Genomic DNA, 23,571 nt, shown 5'->3' with positions numbered 1-23,571 from the left:
CGTATACCTAAAAGTCGATATATGCTATGGAATTAACATTTGTATGTTATTGTATGAAATACATACCATAGAAGATAGAAATGTGTCGCCATTTTGGATTTTACAACATTTCAAATCAACAAGAAAGAAACCTGTTTGGCTTCAATGTGCTGAAGTACATTGAAATGTCAATAATTTAATTAACTATTAGACCAATTCCTCAATTGATTTTCAAGAAAATGCCTTATATTACAATACATATCGATATCATGTGAAACGACACAGAGCATGCCTTCTTCCTTACCCTTACCCACCATAAACAAGCCTTACATCAAAGGTAAGTAGAGTAATTAGAAGCTAAAAGTTGATTAAAGAGATGTTTGCTCGCTCTGTTCATTCATTGTCTTTATTACCATCTTAACAGATGCTCCCAGAACTCCTAACTAGGTACAAAAACTTAACAGAGAAACAGTGGCGGCTGAACTTTGACGATAGCTGTCCCTTTAGTATCTGGAACAGCTCAAACCAGAGGCACCTTTAAGTCGCTGCTGATTACCCGCCTTTTCATGTTGGAGTTCGATTGAGTTGAGCTTGGCACCTGTTTTCTTTTACTTTTAATATATTTATTGTTTTCTTCTGCTCTTACTCTTTCCTTTTTTATTAATTTGGGTTGGTATGGGTTGGTATGTTGTGCCTCTTAAGCAGTTTGGGCAAGTGCAGTTGTTTTAAATGTGCTATACAAGTAAAGTTTGACTTGACTTATCCTCTGCGGGGTTGTGCAGTCCAACTCAAAATGGGCAACAGGTAGATTACACCTTGTAGAGGTGCTAGTCACATGACTGTTTGTAAACTCATAGTAGAGATGACGAGGCTCCACTGATAACCTGAAAGTGCTGATCTGACTGTCAGTGTCAACACTGTCATGTGACACTCGTCATTTTCACACCATCAGACCTTATTTAACAGTTTCCCTTTGTACATATATGTTCTTTTGAAAAATGTGTTCCTTTGTGCATTTGTTTAATGCATTACTCGTCAAAGGCAGTGAACTCTGTCCTCATGAATAAATGCAGCTTAGACAGTTGTGATCGAAATAATATTTTAGAACATTTAAGAGAAAACCCCACGCATTCATTTTAATAATGGTTTCACAGTTAATCCCCCAATACACATATTTGATGCTAGTTTGATATTTTTGACCTTTTTTGTTATCTTTTGTTGATTTAGCGTGACCGTTACAATGGTCTACACTGGAACACAATGAAGAGAATAAAGAGGACACATATGCAATGAACCTGTTGATGCCCATGACCAAGAAATAAGTCCTAACATCATCTCTCTCCTCTCCTCTTCTCGCCTCTTATAGTGCAGTGTCTGGAAATGACCACTAAGCGGAAGCTGATTGGCCGGCTGGTGCCGTGCCGTTGTTTCCGGGGGGAAGAGGAAGTGATCTCCGTGTTGGATTACTCCCACTGCAGCCTGCAGCAGGTCCCCAAGGAAATCTTCAGCTTCGAGAGAACTCTGGAGGAGCTCTACCTCGACGCCAACCAGATTGAGGAACTACCCAAGGTAACCGCACGTTAACCACATTCTGCTGCAGCTTCGCTCTGACATCCGACCCCAAAGCCCAACTTGCTTAACATAACATATCACCACTTTGTGACTTCCTGAACCAAAAATCCTGACTTCATGAAGACCTATCCAAGAATCAATATGTGCTGCACTTCTAAATTCCCTTGATCACTTAAAACAAGCTTATCCTAGGGCAGCCGTGACGTACGTTTTATGTTATGACAAGATGTTTAATTATTGGTGGAAAGCAGAGCAATTATGCTTCAGAAAGTGACTCTTAATGTTTGAATGCTTTGTAGTATTTAACCAAAGTGGATCTTTTTTCTTGTCAATTTCACTCCTTGGCTGTAACAGGTACTTACGCCCTCAGAAGTTGACACATTTGGATATGTTATATTGTGTGAGCCCATTCATTTACTCGTAGAGAGAGGCACCAGTGGTGTTCATTTAAGGTAGTGATGGAGACCCGGTTTGTAACCCCTGCCGTTGCAACTCTTTTAGTCCGGCTGAGAGAAGTGTTAGGGTGGAGTTCACTGCACTACACAGCTTTTCATAGTCTAACAACTCTGTAACACGCACCAATCAACACAATCAAAATAGCCGTCAACCCAGTGCAGAAGTTTGGCTCAGTATGTTCACAGCTCAAAGTTTTTACTTGTGAGTGACTCGTTCTTAGGCCCGGGATGTGCACGCTGATTTAGAGCAATGGATGTGAATGTGGAGCAGCAGCTCTCGACAGTTCACCTGGCTCTTACGAACGACTGTGCATGCACCATACAGAAGCCAGATTTTGGATTCAGTCCCACTTGCCAATGAAGTAAACTCATTCCTCTTTGAGTCGTTCAAAAGAATGATTCCTTTGCAAATTTAACATCAGTAGTTTCAAGGAATTACAGTGAAGCAAGGCCACTAAGCCTCGCTATTCTCAGAGTCTCAGATCAAAAATGCTCTGTGCCAATTCACAGCGTTTCAGACTCAGGTTGTCAGAGTAAGTTGCAGCTTTCCTCATTGTACTCTGTCAGCCTCGGGCGTATTCAACGCTTTCAACTGAATGCTAATGTTAGTGTTAAGATTCTCTTGTCAGCAATCTTATTATTAAGCTTACTCTAATGTGGACCATGACTGTACAACATTTTAAGTCAATCCATTCAGTAAGTGTTGTAATATTTTACTCTTGACTGCTGTGAAGTTTTACTTGTATTATGCTTTGCACCGTTCGCACATTTGTTGCAAAATTGTTGCACTATTTATACAAAGTTTTCTTGACTTGACTGACCAACTTATCCGCATTAACATTTCTATAGAACGGCAGAATCTGAAACCAGCAGTATTGTTTTTCTGGCATCTTTACATACTACAAACCAGGCTGCAGAAAAACCCTCCCATGAGCAACAATGAGGCAAAATGCCCTTCCACTATTTCAAGGAGGATATCAGGTGCTGTTTAGAAGAGATCTGTTTCATTTTATTGATATCCTGTCCTGGTTTAAATGACAGAGCTGTTGACAAGGATTTCTAAATATAACCTGTGTGAATGGAGACACCCTATAATAGGGCTGAGTGAGTGGCGAGCCAAACTTGCATTCAACTGACAAAAAGCCTTGAAAATGTGTATGTGTTTGTGTGCGCCAGGATTGTATAAGAGCTGTCGAGGCTGCCAGAGTGATTGGCCTTTATGTAAGTGAGTTGGAGAGCTCCTTAAGTGTGTGTGAGTAAGTGATTGTGTCTTGCGGCCTGGCTGGCCTGACCCACGTGCACAGAGCAGCCCTTTCCATATTTAGCTCTTATCTAGATCTTTGGCTTCGGTGTTCCTCGACAACAGCACTTCTAGGTATTGTTTTCACCTTGTTAGTCTGAGTGCGAGTCATCATGGCAGAATGTGGAAGTCTTGAGTATTTTACCAGGTGTTATAGTATATGTCTGTGTGTCTGCAGCCAGATTCTGTCACAGAGGTAGCATCCCAACCGTGCAAGATACAATCACAAGACTTTACAGGTGTGTACTTGAGATCAAAATTAAGATAGATGTCGAAGACAGTTGTGGTCTGAGCAAGTGGCCTTGCCCCCCCCCCCCCCCCCCCCCCCACACACACACATTTCGCCCCTGGCACGATAACAGCGCAAGATGCAGTCATGAAACTTTACTTTAAAATCGAAATAGAGGCCGGGATCGAAGAAGGGCGTAGTCCGAGCAAGAGCACTGGAACTAAGTTGGTATGAAGCCGATTTGGTATTGTGGCCCATTGTGATCCTGTAAGACGGTCTCTAGTTTAGTTGTTGATTTTGAAAACAATGAGAGTAAGGTGTGACCATCACAAAATAACATTTTATGTTGGGTAGACAATGATTAATCATTTCTATGTCTGCATACTGTAGGGTCCCTTTCTTTGTGCAAGCTAGGTGACTTTGAAAGTGACTACAGCATGGGTGTCAAAGCCAAGGCCCGAAAGAATTATCTTGGCCCCCTGCCTCAGCCACAGCCGCCTGCTGGTGTTTTTCACGCACCAAATCTACATTACCCACAATGCAACGGTAGCCCGCTAACTCACTGCAGCGCCGCCTCAGCATTCAGGGCAGATGTCAACTTTCAACACAAAATATTGGATTATTTATTTAATTATTATATATAATACGGTACACTGTGTTAGGCCTTGGTTCAATAGGTTATATGCCATCATTTTAATATGTTGTAATAAACATTGAACCAGCCGGACCCTCGGCTTGTAGCAAATTTGTTTTTTTGGCCCTCTGATGTATTTGACTTTGACATCCCTGGTCTACAGGAATACATTTGAGTTGGCATATGTTTGTTTAAATTATGAGACAATTACACATAAGAAATTGCACATCCTACAATGTACAAATATGATAGTTGAATGTTTTGTGTGAAGTAGCGTTCACATCAAATCACACTGGCAGATTAAGGTGCTGCATGTCAACTCTGGCTAACTGACTTACAATAGCTCACAGACAGCACACAGGTGGTGAGGAAGTCAAAGCACACTCTCAAAGTGTTTTTGGCACATTTGATTTGATCCCCAAAGACAAGTTGTAGCCTCAAGTCATGAGCTTTTATTGAAAATGACTTTTAGCCTGTTGCTTTGTCACCAGTAGTCTGATAACCTCAGCATTTGTCCTGCAGGGATGTCATACCACCTATTATGGTGTGGATGTAAGGTCATTCTATCCCTTTCTGGTTGATGCTCCATTGTAACGACTGAGCGTGGTTATCTATTGAACATACTAAGACCATACCTGAAGATCATTAAACACGTTTTATTTTTTATTTCTTTTGGGGTAATTATATATACACTATACACCATCAACTGGTTATTGAAGTACGTCTCTATATCAGCATCTCACATATTTATGTCCATGTCTATCAGCAAGTTTTGAAGATGCTCCGTGACGTCAGTAAGAAGAAAGACAGCATTGCTAATTTTGAACATAGTATTATTACACAGGAATAGAGATTATTATCATCCAGCTGTCTTCACAGTTGCTAAGTAATGTTGCTAATAGCTCGCTAACTTTAGAAAGTGCAGGTTGTTAATTTACACTTCATTTGTTGATGAGCAAGCTACTTGCTAGCATGTGAGCGTTAACACGGCTCCTTCTCTATAAGGGTAGTTCGCTGGCTTATTGTTGCTGTAAGAGCCAATGGGAATTATTACTTAAAAAAATTATTAATTCTCAATTTGTCTAAAGCTTAACTTTATTTGTCAGTTGGAATATCCATGCACGGTTCACTGCTAGTTCCTGATGTCTATTCCTGAGCATGAAAGTTCACTCTTGAGTATCTGTTAATGATAGCAACTTGTCGTTGACCTTGATTTAAGATTATTTAAACACATTCTTCTTCATTTTTGTGCATTGGCCTTTTTTATGTGTTTTAGCATCTGTAGAATTTCTGGATCTGTTGAATACTGGTGTTATTTTGTATGTTGTGTGTATTTGTTGTACTTCAGCCCTTCCGAACTCTAAGCACTTTCCTTTTTATGCGTGTGCTCTCACTGTGGTGTGTGTGTGTTTTGACATTTGCAGTATTTTCCTATTAAGGGCACACTTGTCTGAATGTTTTTGCTTGTGAGTGTGTTTTGTCCCTAGGGGCCACCGTATGTAGGAGATTAATTCTGCATTATTCATAGAAGCTCAAATGGCACTGCTTTTCCACAACATTAAGTGGTGCATGACTCCAGCTGACTTTCTCGCTCTCTGTCCTTTTGTACCTTTCGACTAAAGGTCTGTGTGATTTTGCCAACAGGCTATGATATTCAATTGTTTCCCCTTTGTGTTTCCATAGCAACTCTTCAACTGCCAGGCTTTGAAGAAGCTGAGCATGCCCGATAATGACCTGTCCAACCTGCCCACCACCATCGCCAGCCTGGTTAACCTCAAAGAGCTAGATATCAGTAAAAACGGTAAAAATCCTCCCTGCACAGTGACACAGACTGAGCAAAGTACAAGTCTACGATAACTTACCGGCCTTCTCGGCTTTCATTACTATAATCAAAGATAAAGAACAGTATATGGAGTTGAGTGGGTAAGGAAACAATGGGAGCACAGATCTCAAATAGCATGTATTGACAAAAAGTGGCACTCTCTGAACACAGTTCCTTTTCCCTCCCAATCTCTCCTCCAGGTATCCAGGAGTTTCCCGACAATATAAAATGCTGTAAAGGCCTTTCTGTGGTGGAAGCGAGTGTCAACCCTATCACCAAGTAAGTGGCCAGCGTGCACCGTGTAGTAACACATCTTAGTCACATCAGTTGAAGCCTCTAATTTGATGGCAGCAAATATTAATGTTTGTTGACAGCACAAATGTTTGTTGTTTTCAAGTTGGACACACAGCTGCACTAGTAAAAAAAAAGAATCAAATGTAGGAGCTGAATGATGTGCTTTTGGATGACAACATCAGATAAAACACTGACTCTGTCGTCCTAAAAATACATCCCAGTCGCCAGTGTCATGGAAATTTTCTGCTCTTGGTGGAGAATGAAATAACGAATTCTTGCCGGCCGACAAAGTTTTATTTTCTTTGCAAAGAAAAGGTCAATCAACATGCAAGCGGTTCGAAATGAAGAAAGACCGTGAGCATCAGGAAACTTGAACATTTATACCTGAGGGAAAGCCCACCCCTTGAATGTGTATTACATAATTTGTCCACTGTAGGGTTGATCAGCCCAGACATCCTGTAGTATGATCAAGAGGTCTAGTCAACACAGTTCACACTCATGTCTTTTCACAGGTATCAGCACAGACATCCTGCAGTATAATTAAGAGGTCTGATCAACACAGTTCAGAATGCAAAAGGGTTTGAATACATCATGAGACAGTGAGCGGTTGGCTGTCTCCGAAACTTGAAATGCCATTACAAGGTTTAGACATTAAAATACACAAATGGGTAGCAAAGAAAAAGAGATCTGATATCTTGGGGGGAAAGCCTTCTGTTCTGCCTGTCTGAAAGGCTTCTCAAGGAAAAAGGAATATTCAAATTTACCATTACACCAGAATAAAATGTTTGCAAACTGCAGATATGTTGGATGTGTCTGAACCACTGCAACCCATGCTCATTCCCCAACTGTCACATACAGAGCCTATGGTGTCACTTTATGAGCTGCACAGTCGCAGTTTTAAACACGCGGAAACGCTGTGAAAGCTACATGCTTGCTTAGGTTAAAAATAACTGTAACAGCTATGTAACTAAATTTCACTTTCACAGGGGACGGGACATGAATGGGACACAAACAGCGGTCTCCTGGGTGAAAGTCTGGTGTGTGCTTGACCCAAAATATCCACCGAGACCTCCTCCCTAAGTAGAGTTTGGAGCCAATTATACTATGTCGCCTGACTTCCACAGCAGTTCAGTGTGCAGTCAGCTGACTGGAGTCAGCTGAAAGCCCTCTGTGTCTCATACAAACTGTGCCAAAAAGTTTCATATCAACGTTTCTGTGGTTTGCCAACATTGTTTTCTGGTGACTGGGCTGAAAAATAAACACCACCTATCAAATACTCTAAACAATTTGGCTTATTTATTTATCTTTTTTCACTGAGAACCAGTTTATAGTGAAGGTGGAAAGAAAACTGTGTCCCATGTTTTGTTGATAGCACCAATTTAATCGACCAGTTCAAGACGTAATGGATTGTGTGATGCATTTGCCATGTATTTACCTGTTTGATGAGTTTTCTCTGTCACAGGCCAGTGCCACAGGGCCGACGCTGTTCACGTTTGTTTGATTTTTTTTGCTTTTCATTCCAATTTCTATCTAATTCCAATCCATGCATCTATAGCACCACAGAGGCGCTAAATATTTTATATTAGTTGGCTGCATCCACACACCCTAAACTACCAAGCAACCATATTTGGCCTTTTGGCTCAGCTGTGGCTCGACAATAGAATATATAATTGCAACAATAAAGTGCTGATGATGTTTATCATTGGAGCATCAGGTTAGTTATGATAGTTATTGCTGTTTTCCCTTTGGTGGTGTAATGTCCATGACACAGAACTGGACAGTAAACGGCAGTCAGAAATGCCTTTTTTCTGTGTGTGTGAGTGTGTGTGTGTGTGTGTGTGTGTGTGTGTGTGCATGAGATGAGTCATCTGCGACAGCACTTTGCGGTTTCTACAGGGTTGTTATGGGAACATGTTTTAATCCATTCAGGCTCTTCAAGGACACACACTTTCTTTTTTCTCTCTCTTATTCTTCTTTTGCATATCTTCTTATGTTCTTTCTTTGTTTATTTTCTGCCTCCTGCTTGTCTCTCTCTTCAAGACTCCCAGAGGGTTTTACGCAGCTCCTGAATCTGACCCAGCTCTTCTTAAACGATGCCTTCTTGGAGTATCTGCCAGCTAACTTTGGCAGGTAAAGTGATGCATGTAATTGTTAGCGCTATTGCTTTGTTGTGAGCATTGATGTGTGACTGTGTTGGATGAGGTGTTTGACATATTTTAGACACCACAGACTCTTAATTCAGTGTCACTAGTATCAATAGTAAAGAGTGTTTATGAAAAGAATGGGTAGATTTAGATTGATCAGCCTTTAAACTGTCTTTACTGCACGTGATTAAAATATTTTTACTATTATTTAATTAACCTGAGCATGCCCGATAGACCTTTTATAGAATTTTGTCTTTGGGGCAACATTTATATTTGTTTCCATCTAAAAAATATATATATATGTATATCAGTCTAACTCATGAATATGATTTTTAGCATTCGTATCCATATTAAGGTCATGATTTTGGTTTATTGCTTTCATATTACTTCATTTCCAACAAGTTGTTCTGCTGGTTTAATTACGTTGTTGTGAGTGATGGCAGCTGACACCGGGCAGTTCATGATGAATTTCAAATGAAATCCTGTGACAAACAGTATGTGAAAGTTATTACGTGACATAAATCCTGTAAATTGTCTCATTTTTGTCACTGATTGGGAAATACGTTTGACACTGTCTCTGGAGTTGGAATGAGGATAAATGGGGCCTGTTTCTTTGCTCATTTCATGTTACAAACATTTGTATTATTACAGTAAACTATGGTTTATGTGCATTCTGTGTTTCAGACTCTCCAAACTACGGATCCTGGAGCTCAGAGAGAACCACCTGAAAACCATGCCAAAGTAAGAAAAAGCACCATATGCGTGTGCGAGAAAGAAGGAAGGGAATACACAAAATTGGAATTTGAGTCGTTACGCATCACTAAATGCAACTGTGCACACCCGCACGCACACACACACACACACACACACACACACACACACACACACACACACACACACACACACACACACACACACACACACACACACACACACACACACACACACACACACAAACACAAACAGATGCTGCATGATATTACAGAGTGTATGCTTGCTTTCCCAGGTGTCCAGATTAAAACTATATTTATCCCTGGCAGCTGGTCTTGAATACTGATAAAGCCTGTTATAACAGTAATGTGGTTGGATCTAACAGCTTTAAATGTTTCCTGTTTAACAAATGTAACAGAGATAACCTTCAAAGTTGTAGAGTAACAGTGTTTTCAATCACAGAAGATTGTGAGAAGCATTAATACTAATTGACAATAATACTATTCATGCAATTACTACTTTACAAGAACAACTAGTGCTAACAGTGCCTTGCACTTTACTGTGAATCATGGTTCACAGTACGTGGTGGTTGGAGGCAATTTGACTTAAAGTAAAGATTTTAAAGATGTTCGAGAATCATACCATTGCTCTGGAACTAGCACACCTGCTCATGTTTTGATGCCCAGCCCAGTGTATGAAAAATATAAAATGTACACATGTCACAATGTAGGAGAAGTAATCAGTGTATTCTCTCCTCTCAGATCCATCCACAGACTGACACAGTTGGAGAGGTTGGATCTGGGTAGCAATGAATTCTCTGAAATGGTGAGACAAGTTGTGTTTTTGAAAAGCAGCAGTAACAGACATTTGTGACACGACCTGCACCTTTCCTGATTGTTCAGCACAGACCATAAACTGTCATGCACCACATTAAAGAGAGATTGTTTAACATTTCTCCACATTAATGAGAGGCATGAGTCTCGGGACTGTTTTTGGCAACTGTTTTCGAACAGCAGCGAAAAATCAATGAAACAAAAGTTGAATGTTGATATTCAAATGATGCATAACAGTAGGTAATTGATTAGCGCAGGAAGCATTCTTGCTCAAAAACACTAGGAAATTTGCACAAACTTGATCTGATTCAAGGCGACATGGTATTGTGGTGGTTAGCACTGTCATCTCACAGTGAGAGGGTTACTGGTTTGAATCCCGGCTGTGGAGTTTGCATGTTCTCCCTGTGTCTGCGTGGGTTTTCTCCGGGTTCTCCGGTTTCCTCCCACAGTCCAAAGACGTGTTAGGTTAATTGATGACTCTAAAATTGCCCGTAGGTGTGAAGGGTTGTCTGTCTCTGTTCGTCTCTATGTGCCCTGTGATAAACTGGCGTGTACCCCGCCTCACGCCGATGTCAGCTGGGATCGGCTCCAGCCCTCCCGCCGAGCGGTTGAGGATGAATGAATGAATGAATGATCTGATTCAAGCCCAGATGAATTGAATACGGACCCAGCAGGGTGGGTGATGCTCAGTCATCTCAGTAAAAGCTCTAACTCAAATATTGATGTCTTAGCAGTTGTTTACCAGTTAAACTGTGTGTAAAGAGAAGGAGAAACCAAACAGAAACACAGATGCTCTGCCCTTTTTTTGGGGGGGCCGCTGCCTTCAAAGTTCACATTTCAAGACCCAAAACAGCATTTGGTCAATCCTCTGTCTCAGTGAGGCAGAAACGAGTTCAGACTATACTGTCCTTCAGTTGGACCCAGAAATGGGACACATAATGGAGGCGAACAGGACGTGGCATCAGGGTCAGGCAGGAAGTCGGCCATGACAGTAGTGGGTTGGTTGTGTGCTCTGCTTTCTGCCAAGGGAGAGAAAGCACGGAGGGAGAGATTGCCAGTCTCACCCACTCTGTCAACATTTTTTTATTTATCTATTTATGCCAAAGACTTGGTCTAAAGATGCACCAGAGATATTATTTGGATGTTCCTAACATTAGTGCTGATAAAGGGACTTCTTTTATGTTAATGAATAATGTAGGTGTTTTCATATACATAGCTCTATATCTGTATATTTGTTGTAGTCAGTATATGCTGATATGGATTCCTCTGTTTGCATGCTAGCCGGAGGTGTTGGAACAGATCCACAACCTAAAAGAGCTGTGGCTGGATAACAACTCTCTACAGTGTATACCGGGGGTAAGAGCACTGACACTTTCAGCTCATACAGTGAAAAAAAAGGAAGAACTGGAGATGAACGATAATTTCCGTCAGATTTTTGCTATTATCTGTCTTTTCTCATTTCTCATTCGACTGTTCCTTCCCCTCTCCGCTGCAGGCGATAGGAAAACTCCGTCAGTTGCGGTACTTTGACTTAGCTAAGAATCGCATTGAGACGTTGGACACGGACATCTCAGGCTGCGAGGCCTTAGAAGACCTGCTGCTTTCCTCCAACATGCTGCAGCATCTCCCTGACTCTATAGGTACACACACAAACACATACATGCATGCACACACAAACACGCTTTTAAATAGACCGGTGAAGCCGTCGCTGTGTAGTAGACGCCAGCAGATGACTGTGGTTGTACTGGGCGTTTCACAGGTGAGAGTGAAAGAACTGAAATGTGAAATAGAGGATAAGGCTGTTTTTCTTAGTGGCAACAAATCCAATGAAAAAATGAAAGAAAAGCCTTTAAATTCCTGTGTAAATCTTCAAAAACAGGTCACATATAAATAGTTTAATTTCCACTAATTCACTCAAAAAGCTGGACACGGTAGTTTTTGGCAAATTATTCTCCAACACGAATACTTTTGCATTTGTTTGGGACTATGTTTAGACTGTGATGATGAATATGCATACTGGTGCGATGGGGTGTATTTATGGCAGCAGGATGGTGTATGTGGGACTGACTCAAAATAAACTATAGTGTTCATGGTAGTGAAAGAACATGGCACCCACTGCAACTGTTATAGCTTCATTATGAAGAGGAATAAGCTATGTTACACTTTGGCTAACCAGAAAACTCTTGTTATCTAGTCTTTATATAGAATATCGGCAACAATATACTTGAATTCTACTTTTGAAAAGGGGCATTTCGGAGATCTGGGTGTATTGTGTGAATGTGTCTGTGTTTGCGTATTGTGTAGGAATGTTGAAGAAGCTGACAACACTGAAGGTAGATGACAACCAGCTGACCTCACTGCCTAACACCATCGGGAGGTAAGAAACACGCACGCTCTTGCACAAAAAGAAAAACGAATAATAAAAATGCACGCAGACTTCTGCTTAATTTTGAAAACAGTATTGTGTTAGATTCTTCTCAGCAGGTTTATCTTTGGCGGGTTGTTGTTCTCCCTGTTTATTACTGTTAGTTGCTGTGTTGTTATGCTTATCATGATTGGGGGGTTCTGTGTGTTGTGTTTGCTGCGTTGCCGTGGCGTTAGTGCGAAGCCCAAGCAAGGGTGAGTAACAATAGCCTACTGGATCCAGGGGTGTGTTCGGGGCAGAGAGATGTTCAGCTGTGTTACAGATACAAACTCACAAGCTCACTACTACAGGAGCTTATGGGGGACATTTTTGAAGTTATGCAAATTACATGCAAACATTCAGTTTTTGCTTTTTTTCAACATTTAAAAACCAAATAAAGCAACAGTTTAATATCAGTATTTTAACTTCATATTGGAATAAAATCTAATTGACAATGTACAATAACATTGCCTGCTAAAATCTTTAGCAGGGTTAAGACAGAAACGATTGCATGTAAAAATGATTACAGTAATTTGATCACAATAACTCTTATAATAATCCATCACAGTCCAGATTCAATCACATAAATGACATTATGTGCTTTTAATGCATTGGGAAAAAAATCTCTGTGTACGTTAGAAATAGCTTACAAGCGTCGCATCCTGCTCACGTTGCAGACTGCAAATATGAACAAACAACTCCAGGATTAATAGATTTCGGAAGCAAGTCAAATCTAACAAGCAATACAGTGACAGAAATAAGAAATCAAATCCGTTTGAGTAAGAATAAATGGATTCTGATCCTTTTTTAGCTGCGTGAGACCATTGATTTGTGACTGGGATCATGTTACTAATTATTGTGTGAATCAGAATACCTGTGATGGATTACATTTATGAACATTCAGTGACATACACGAGACTTAAATGTCACTCTCTGCAACATATTTGTATCTGAACGCTCTGAAAACATTTTGTCTTTCTGAACAAATCCCAGGTTTTAGCCTCAATAAGTGGTACTGTAGATCCACTGCTTCCCTTCTGACTAAATCAATACCTTTCTTACCCCTCTAGTTTTCAACTGTGTATGCCTGTACCTTAACCAATACTGCTGTATACTGTGTTCCCCTCTAAGTGCATCAGTGCAACAGTTAAAATACTGCATACACAAAGAGCTGAATCAGTAGATATACTTGTTTTTATTGTTGTGCAGCCCATAGTGGATTACACAGAAATCAATAAGCAATGCACTTACTTTCATGGAAAGAACAAGTAATGTCTTAACATTTTAAGGCCGTTATTGTAATATAGCTATGAAAGTTTACTCGACTCTCCACCAGAGGGGCCTTAAAACGAGTGTGCGAGCAGAGTTAAGTTTCTCACTGAGCCACCTTAGCACCTGGTGCAAACCCGCACCAAAGCGTTTATGCTCCACACACAAAGGAGGAGATTTCAATCTAGAAACTTGTGTCTTAAAGTGACGTGCCGACTTCCCACTGAGCGAGTGTGTTTTCTTGCAACACCTGCTATTGGGAGTAGGATTTTGGAGCGGGTTGGCAGATGGCAGCTAAATAGTCTTAGGAGGGCTGTAAGAAAGTCATATTTGACACATTCAAATCTAGTTGTATTTTCCATATTTGAAGTAAGATTACAAACAATGCCCAGAAGAAAAACATAAACTAGGCACCCTTTAGTGTTAATAGGATATGTAACTCCTCTCCTCCCCTGTCTCCTGTCAGACCGTATGGTGGCCCAGATGGTCCGGTCCATTGGGGATAATAACAGCAGACTAATGCAATGTTAACAGTGAAGGTACATTAATGTAAAAGTGTTGTCTCATTAGCATTAGCCTGCTGTTAGTGTGCTGCTAGGCCAATGATGGCAGTCAAGGAGGGGGGTCAGGGTGTCCCGTAGTGGGCCTGCTGTGGATGTTACTGTGAATCTTGGTTGAGTGAAGTAGTTGAGATCCAGGTTGAAGAATTTCACACATCAAAGGGGTTACAGTGGGGAAAAGGACCGTGGGTGGTCAGCAAATGAGACCAAATGAATGTCGGAAACACCAGATTCAAATTGATTTGGTGGCTCGAGTCTTAATTTATTGACTGATTCTTCAGTGTGATGATCTTTTCCTTCTCTCAACACTTCTAAGTTTCCGCTATAAAGACGAATTTACCTTCTTTCTCGTATCATTTTACAAAATAAGGCTGGTGCCGTTCTGTATTTTTCTTGATGTCGAAAAAATCCCACGAAAAGACCAAAACAACAGTAAGTCCTTCTCTCAACGTCTGTGGCACTCAGATCCAAGCCCATTTGTTCCTACTGAAGGCGTAAATGTTGAAAAATAAATAAACAACAGCTTACAGGAGGAAGTAATGCATTTGTTTGGGACTATTTTCAGTATTCAGTATTCTACACCACAAGCTGGTGTATGTGGGAATGACTCAAAGTAAACTATAGTGTGTTTGTTCATGATAATGAAGGAACATGTCGCCCAGTGCAACGGCCCATTGATGGGTTTTTAATTCATGTTGGTCAACTATGGGGCTCTGATAAACACAAGGGACAAGATGTATCAGGCTTTGGACACACAGACAATACTTGATCGTGGGTTGAGTCCATCGTTGTTTCAGTCTTTTCACAGGATTTCTTGGCAATAGGAAAAACAAAGAGCAGCGCCTTCCTTATCCTTTAAAACCCAAGTAGTCTAAGTAATCTAAGTTTGCAGCAGCGATTTTGCCGCCTGCAGAGTAATTTCCTTTCTTTCTCTGTCGTTTTCTTTCTTTGTATCTTTTTCTTTTCTGCCTCTGTTCCTGTCACACAGTCTGTCTCTATTGGAGGAGTTGGACTGTAGTTGTAATGAGTTGGAGTCGTTGCCTCCCACCATCGGTTACCTGCACAACCTGAGGACCTTCGCTGCTGACGAGAACTTCCTCTCAGAGCTGCCGCGGGAGGTAGGAAGATCGTTTGGCGCCTGAGTAGAATGTGCAGTAGGCAGGACATGGCACAGATTACACTGAGGACACGCAGCCGGCTCCTTATTTGGTCATAAACAACTGAGTCTCTTGCCGTTCCTTGAACTTGTCTGTCCGATGGTCCTGAATCTTGTCATCTCTCCAGTTAAACATTTTCATCGTTGTGAAAATCCCCTTTCTTTTACACTCTCAGATATTTCTATTCTTCCAGTTTCATGCCAGCCGCATGATAGAAACGTCATTCACACGCCTGCTCGCTCGCTGTGAATTCTCAGGACAGTGAGCTGCTATTCACACATGGGCTCAATTGGACATTTGGACTTTGTTTTAGGGAGCTGGGAGGGTAAAGTCTGTTTGATGTCCGGTCGTACTGATTTAGACATTTGCGATCTCACATGCAGCTCCTCTCTGTTATAAAATAATAAAATGTGCAGTGAATGTGTGAAAGGGGCTTATGACAGTGAATAGAATTTCTTTGGGTTTTCCGCTGTTGGTCAGTTAAAATAAGCAATAAATCGAGAAAATTATCAGTTGCAGCCCTGATATTCTTCATGCATAGCATTCTAATGTAGCTCATTTAAAAGGTGTCCCTGATGTAGCAGATCGTGTTCAGATCCAGACTTAATTGTTATGCAATCTGATGGTTTATGTGTGTGTGTGTGTGTGTGTTTCAGATCGGTAACTGTAAGAACGTGACGGTGATGTCGCTGCGGTCCAACAAACTGGAGTTTCTTCCTGATGAGATCGGACAGATGACCAAACTACGAGTCCTTAACCTGAGTGACAACAGGTACGCTCGCACTCACACACACACACACACACACACACACACACAAACAAACAAACACACAAACACACAAACACGCACAGGCTGATGACCAAACTATTACTCAGTACTGACAATAGATGCACCCACACAGACACACACACACACACACACATTTTCTCAATGGCCGTTTTGGTTCTGTAGCTGCTCTCAAGGCCTGTAGTTGCCATGGGAATGGATGGGTGTGTTGCCATGGTTATGTGCTCTGCAGGCTGTACAGTGCGTGGGCATAAGGAAGATCTCTCTTTTCTTTCTCACCCCTCCCTCCCTCCCTCCCTCCCTCTGTGTGTCTCTCTCAGGTTAAAGAATCTACCGTTTACCTTTACGAAGCTGAAGGACCTGGCAGCTCTCTGGCTTTCTGACAATCAGGTATCTCCTCCCACACTCTCGTGTCACTGTACGTGCTAACAAGCCTGCAGCACAAACACAACAACACAACTACTGTATATATGCATATTAATTAGACAAAATTCTCCTGTTTTATTGTATTTATTATAAAAAAGCCTGTTGGCTCTTAATGCAAACTCACTGTCATTAAAGTCCATTTCAGTGGAGCCAGTGGTGCTATTCCTTTATCTCTTTTGTTGTGAAACATATGCAGGAAGTGTTGAGTTGCCTTTACAGCAGCTTATAACCCAAAAGACAAGGTGAAGAAGAGTGGATCACACTAAAGTATGACTTGACCCTGTTGCTGTACTGATGGAAATAACTCTTCCCTCTGTTTTTATTTGGGGCGGGGCCCATTTAGTTTGTAATAAGTACTTGATTAAGTGCTTCCGCTGGATAATTTACTGCATGTAAATCTTCGCAATGACAATGTTAAGAGCTCCATAACAAAATCATCATATGTAATGGGAATGCAAAGACAGCCCTACCGGCCAGGGAAGGGGGTTAATGTTCAGGAAAAAACATTTATGAAAACATCCTCTGAGATTAATAAGCCATAAATTACGTTTCTGATGAACAAAAGCTATCACCTCATCCAAGTCGGTGTATTGTTTTCTTCTGAATAGACCCAATGTCTCTTCAAACGTCCGGATGATCATGATAAATATGGTGATTCTGGGATAAAATCACAAGTAGTTCCTCATTGCTAAATCCAGTTGCAGAGTATAATTTGATTAGATCATCCACTGCAGGCATAGTACGCGGCAAGCAGCATCTGTGGTGTAATGAGGTTGATCCAACCTTGCAAAGTGAAGTGATGACATTTTTTTGACAAAAAAACAAAATTTTTTTCATTTATTTTTCTTATAAATTTGTGACTTTAATCTCAGATATATTCTTTTCCTCCTCTCTTCAGAGTTTTTCTCAGAATATCACCCCACTCCTCTGTAACTATTATTATTTTTTACCTACATTGTTCCTAATCTACCGTCGTATATGTTTGCATATTCTGCAACTGAGTTTAAACAAAAATTCAACGTCATTTGCACATTTCATACATTACATCTTGCAGCTCTGACAGCTTGAAAAACCAAATACCATCAAAAGTGATTTCACATGTTCATACAGTGAAGAAGAGTTTATGTGGTTTTCATTCATTTACATTGTTGTTATTGTATTGTATTACAATCATTGTGCATCTCATTACATCTCATTACCATTTATTTGGATATCATCAATGATTTGCTTATGAGGTGAACATGCAAATCAAAGAGGCATTTGACAATTTGACTCACTGTTCAGATTGTATTACACATGTTAAGAGGGAATCAGGATCACCATTTTGGAAATTCTTGTTAGCTAAATTGATTTGCAAATTCTTTCCAAGCAATTAGCATAAATACTTTGGCTGTCAGTCAGATGGGTATCGTTGCAAGTCGAACTTTGAATAAACTGAAGTCTCCTGCAGCCAGGCACATGTTCTAACAACCACCTTTTCCTGTTTCAATATTAGAGGTAGGATTAGGTTTAGATTAGGAATTAGAGAATAAATATGATCAGTGAACGTCCTCACAAGAATACTAATAAAATGTATGTGTGTGTGTGTGTGTGTGTGTGTGTGTGTGTGTGTGTGTGTGTGTGTGTGTGTGTGTGTGTGTGTGTGTGTGTGTGTGTGTGTGTGTGTGTGTGTGTGTGTGTGTGTGTGTGTGTGTTTGTGTGTGTGTGTGTGTGTGTGTGTGTGTGTGTGTGTTTGCAGTCCAAGGCTCTGATCCCACTGCAGACAGAAGCCCACCCTGAAACCAAACAGAAGGTTTTGACCAACTACATGTTTCCTCAGCAACCGCGACATGATGAGGGTATAAACTGTGTTTGTGTGTGTGTGTGTGTGTGTGTGTGCATGTTAACGTGTGTGGGTAGACAAAAGGTCACAGAATGTTTTGTATTGGTTTTATAACACTTAGTAATATCACAATATGGGACGTTATGCGCTCTTGTGCCAATGTTTTTGCATGCTAAATCTGTGTGTTTGTAAATGTACGTGTGAATTGAATGCGGCAGTATTCAAACCTTATCTTAACACTGTATTTGATGTGTGTTTTCATTTGTGTGTGTGTGTGTGTGTGTGTGTGTGTGGACAGATTACCAGTCGGACAGTGACAGCTTTAATCCTACTCTGTGGGAGGAGCAGAGACAGCAGAGGATGACTGTGGCCTTTGACTTTGAGGACAAGAAAGAAGAGGAAGACAACTCTGGGAAGGTCAAGGTCAGCTCTCTTCTCTCTGTTTCTGTCCGTCCGCCCGTCCGTCCGTCTTTCTCTCTTTGGGGGAGCTGAGCAGGAGAGGGTTCATATGAGGCAAACCAGGGTTTCTATTCACGTTCTGCAAAGACAGCGTTACCGACTGCTCGCTGGAGCGCCTCCAACTTTTCAATTAGCATGAAATTCTCCAGGTTGAATCATTGGAATAAACAATGAGAAAATGTTCTGTAAAAATCTTTTTTTAGTGTTTAATTTGACCACTGAGGCGCATGGCTCCTGTACTATTTAGAGCCATTTCATAAGAAAAGTGATTAAGATTCAAATTAAAATATATCAGAAGATTTATAATAACTTTAATATCAGAATCAGCTTTATTGGCCAAGTACTGTATGTGTGCCCATACAAGAAATTTGACTCTGGTTTTTGCATTTTTGTCATTGTACCTACAGAGAAATAGACATAACACGTTATCTGACCGTAACCCTATAGGATCTTTATAATTGTTGTGTATATTTTCTTTGTTTTATGTTTTATATTTGTTATATTAAGTATGTCAAGCAAAGTACTGGAGATTTTAACTTGTGCGTTGAGTAACCCCAAGGTTATATTTAACTGGCAGTTGTTCCCAAATCTCTTTTATGTTTCTCTTCTGAATTAACTGGTTTATTGGAGAATAAACCAGTTAATTCAATAGAGGTCGATCAAGAGGACGTTTTACAAACTGTCTTTATTGGTGGAACTTGGCTCTGATGGTGGCTGATGGCTGGAGCACTTCACAGTCAGTGTACATGAAGTCACTTTCATTTAAATGCAAGTTAACTGTGTATATAAGATGATGATAAGATTGTTAGTTATAGTCTGTGGTACATAAATGAGCGATACACTTTAAGTCCGTTTTAAATGTAGACCACATCAGAGATTCAGAAAGCAATTCTCCACTCCATGAAAAAATCAATAACGCAACACTATCAGCTCTTTGTCCACTATACCACTATACAAGACCTGCAGACAGGATGAAAAGTAAATCACTCACCTGTTAACTTACTTACCAATTCGGCGTTCTCTCTGTATTTCGGTCGACCTCTGATCTGAAACATTATTGAAGTCAGTTACCTAATGTCAGTTAGCAGTCATTAAAGCTGCACTTGGTGAGTCTGACAGATCGAATTGAATTTCAAATCTTTACGACTCTCACGCCCCTCCCCTACTACCACCAAGCTCCTCTGCTCCCTACCATCGAGTGCTCGTCAGTGCGCGTGCACCAGATTTCGGTTAACACGCCTGTTTCTTCTCTCATCGATAAACAGCATGGTAGACTGGCTAACTTACTCATAGATAACAACTGCTAACATCATTTAGCCTGTGATATTGTAACATGCCCGAGTGGGGGAGGTGGGATCTGTGGCGTGTGCACAAACTGTGAACTGCGCTGAGCGGACAGGATGAAACGGGCGCGGTGGAATTTTTGTGAAACAAACGACAAACTCCAGGTGTGTTTTTTTCTATAACCGGATAATTTATGTTGTTCTATCGGAGCATAGTGTCGGCTTCAGTGAATATGATCAAACTAAAGTTGCCGACCATGACTTTAAGATGGAAACTAGTAAGAGACAGCAAATATACAATCAAGCAGAAATGTATGAAAGGAACATTTCAACAGATTGCATCATGTCTGGTTTCAGATGTTCACATAGGCAAACATAATTTTATAGCATTCCTACTAAATGCTTTATCAGTGTGTATTCTGTATGTGATCGCTCAACCCGTTTTCATTTTTGCATGTAGGTGGAGATCAACCTTAAGCGCTACCCAACACCCTACCCTGAGGACCTAAAGAATATGGTCAAGTCAGTGCAAAGCCTTGTGGGAAAGAGCGTACACGCCGGACACGGGCACCAGCACCAACACCAGCATCAACACCAGCACCAGCACCAGCTGAGCACCGGCACCGCCACCTCGGCAGGAACCAACATGGAACACACACACCTCAGCAAAGAACAGTACGAACCACCGTGGCCGCTGCCTCCCAAAGAGGTAGGACAGACACGCTGCAAGCCTCACACACTTACGCACTCACACACACGCATGTATTGTCTTTCACCATACAGTACATGTCAGTGTATCTGTAGGATTGCGATCTTTGATCATAGAAGTATAAGTCACACACAAATTATCTGTGTGTTTTCTAGGTGACAGACAGAGAGATGCAGGACTTCTCTCAGTCACAGTTAATGGATCAGGGATCAATGCATAACTCTGGAATTGATATTCCCAAGAGGAAGGACAAAGAGGATCTGACAGAGAGCTCTGAGGTTTGTTACATAGAATGCTACACACACACACACACACCCACACACACACACACACACACACACACACACACACACACACACTAGACTGTCTGTAAGTTGGACATCTAAAAAAGTTAAAGGAACTTTTAAAAAGGCTACACTCGAAATTCAGAACATTAACATAGTAGTCCTCAAAGCAATTTCAGTCAAAAGCAACTGGACTGGTTGTTTGTCTAGGAAGACTTTTCACCTCTCATCCAAGAGGCTTCATCAGTTCATGTACACATCTGACTAGGACCATGACCAGGCTGGGACTGGTCCAACTAACTGGTGTGAGATCCAGGTATTTAACCTCTCACAAGGCCGATGATGTCACTGAAACCTTTTGTGCTCCAAGTGCCAACGCCCGTCGTTAGAGTGGCAGTCGTTGGTGGGAAGTTGGTTTGGACTTCGTTAGTGCTACAAACAACAAGTCCAGTTGCTTTTGACTGAAATTGCTTTGAGGATAACAATGACCTGGACGAATGAGAACATTCACAGGCTTATTAACATAGTAGAAAACAACTATTTTCATTGTAAAGATATAGTGGAGTAATGGCATCCTGAACAGAGAATGAAGTCAGTGTGTGTGTGTGTGTGTGTGTGTGTGTGTGTGTGTGTGTGTGTGTGTGTGTGTGTGTGTGTGTGTGTGTGTGTGTGTGTGTGTGTGTGTGTGTGTGTGTGTGTGTGTGTGTGTGTGTGTGTGTGTGTGTGCGTGCGTGCGTGCGTGCGTGCGTGCGTGCGTGCGTGCGTTGTAATTTGAGTTTCTCTGCTGTCTGTTGTGATAGATGGTCCAGCTGTGCGAGCATGTGACCATGAAAAGATGTTGTTATTTCATGTATTGGTTCAGAGCCATGTGGAGATGATCCCAGCTCACTTTTTTCACTATATCGAGTAGAGCACTTTTAAATATTACAACAACTGCTAAAATGCTAGTTATTTATCTATTTAACTTAGTTGTGTCTTCAATTGAAAGAACTTTTCAAATCCAAAGCATATCTGATGACATTATTTTCACAGACTGACAGGAAAAGCAGCCTCCTGATTCAGAGCTATTATATTTATCAGGTTAAAAACTAGATGGTCATTAGCCTGTTCCCTCACAAGCCTCTAACTTGGCTACCCACTGCTGTCCTGCTGTACTTCTTCTGATGTGACCCTGTGGCTTTTGTCTCTCCACAGGACTCGATGGGCGGCTCTCCCAACGACATCCGTATCTCTGATATGAGGCCCACCCTGGTGGAGCCACCTATGTACAAACCAAAGGTGGTGCTGCTGGGGAAGGACAAGAAAGGTACTTGCACGATACTGTGTGGAAACATAGAGACACCCAGAGGCTCATACACATGTAGCCACAGTAATTTAATGTGGGCTATTGTAAAGCACTTAGGGGCATGTTGTAATAGTGTCCACTAATTAGTCACGGTGGTAAGCGGATTAATTTCAGCACATAACAGAGAGCGGAAGGGAATACCCTAAACCTCTACAAGGAAGCTACATTCAAGTTGAAAGTGTTCAGCATGACCCTTTTTACTTGTTTTGCCCCAAAGGCCTCAGTTTCATTCACTAACTTTACTGCCCTATCAAAAGTTCTAAATAATTGACTGCCTTAATCCCGTCCACAGTTTATTATCTCTTCTCTGTGACGAACTGTGGCTCTGTCTAATTCAGAGTCCAGTCATGTAATCTACTCCTTTTGTCACTGTGAAATGATTAAAACTCAAATGTCTTGTCCGTCTTAGTGAGTGTACATTTTTAATGAAGGGGGCCGAGGTATATCACTGATATGCTCCCACTCCATAAGCCTTCTAGATCACTAAGATCCTCTGAGGCCAATCTGTTCGTGGTTTGCAGAGTAAACTCAAATCAAGGGAAAGCATCTTTCAGTCATTATGCAACAAACAGCTGGAATACACTTCCTGAAGATGTGAGACTTTCATCCACTCTGACCACTTTTAAAACTAGACTGAACACTTTTACGTTCACCTCAGCTTTCGGCTAAATCTTTGCACTTTTAACGTCCGCACTGTTTTTATTATTGTCTGTGTTTTTATTCTCTTTGTCTTTCTGTAATGCATTTTAACTCATGACATGTTGTTCTGTGAAGCACTTTGAGTCTGCCTTGTGTATGAAAAGTGCGATACAAATAAAGTTGCCTTGCCTTATGGTGAAGTTAGTAAGAAGCTTTCTTTGGTTTGTCGAGATCTGAATAGGTCTGACGTCGGAGCACACCACTGGCTCCTCCTTTATGCATTTCTGCTGCTGTTTGTTTTGATGCTGCTTTCTTTCCAGGTCTCTCTTCCAAAAAGGCCTCTTAATTTTAAGTGGTACTAGTGTGGTTAAATAAAGACTAGGCCATGTCTTACGTCAGTGCAGTTGGACTCAATATTGTCCAAACATATAATGAGAGCACGACAGGAATCTGG

At 41.1% G+C, this 23,571-nt stretch overlaps 1 protein-coding gene across 1 annotated transcript in view; it reads left to right on the top strand.

The window, feature by feature from the left end:
- Window positions 1-1,353: 1,353 nt before the first annotated feature.
- The window catches only part of lrrc7 (leucine rich repeat containing 7), a gene marked incomplete at its 3' end in the record, with an annotated part of 41,648 nt that continues 19,430 nt past the window's right edge, over window positions 1,354-23,571 (top strand). Inside the window, exons 1-18 of the mRNA XM_083940462.1 lie at window positions 1,354-1,548; window positions 5,853-5,970; window positions 6,192-6,270; window positions 8,326-8,415; window positions 9,114-9,170; window positions 9,902-9,965; window positions 11,255-11,329; window positions 11,469-11,613; window positions 12,278-12,350; window positions 12,575-12,592; window positions 15,195-15,324; window positions 16,020-16,135; window positions 16,471-16,540; window positions 18,315-18,414; window positions 18,697-18,821; window positions 20,601-20,849; window positions 21,005-21,127; window positions 22,328-22,439. Of these exons, the coding sequence (XP_083796588.1) occupies window positions 1,360-1,548; window positions 5,853-5,970; window positions 6,192-6,270; window positions 8,326-8,415; window positions 9,114-9,170; window positions 9,902-9,965; window positions 11,255-11,329; window positions 11,469-11,613; window positions 12,278-12,350; window positions 12,575-12,592; window positions 15,195-15,324; window positions 16,020-16,135; window positions 16,471-16,540; window positions 18,315-18,414; window positions 18,697-18,821; window positions 20,601-20,849; window positions 21,005-21,127; window positions 22,328-22,439 (1,933 nt within the window). The 5' untranslated portion in view covers window positions 1,354-1,359. The remainder of the gene's footprint in view (window positions 1,549-5,852; window positions 5,971-6,191; window positions 6,271-8,325; window positions 8,416-9,113; window positions 9,171-9,901; window positions 9,966-11,254; window positions 11,330-11,468; window positions 11,614-12,277; window positions 12,351-12,574; window positions 12,593-15,194; window positions 15,325-16,019; window positions 16,136-16,470; window positions 16,541-18,314; window positions 18,415-18,696; window positions 18,822-20,600; window positions 20,850-21,004; window positions 21,128-22,327; window positions 22,440-23,571) is intronic.

This window comes from Echiichthys vipera, assembly GCF_963691815.1.
Source record: "Echiichthys vipera genome assembly, chromosome: 3".
NCBI classification, from domain to species: domain Eukaryota; kingdom Metazoa; phylum Chordata; class Actinopteri; order Perciformes; family Trachinidae; genus Echiichthys; species Echiichthys vipera.
This window is presented reverse-complemented; position numbering and strand designations above follow the sequence as displayed.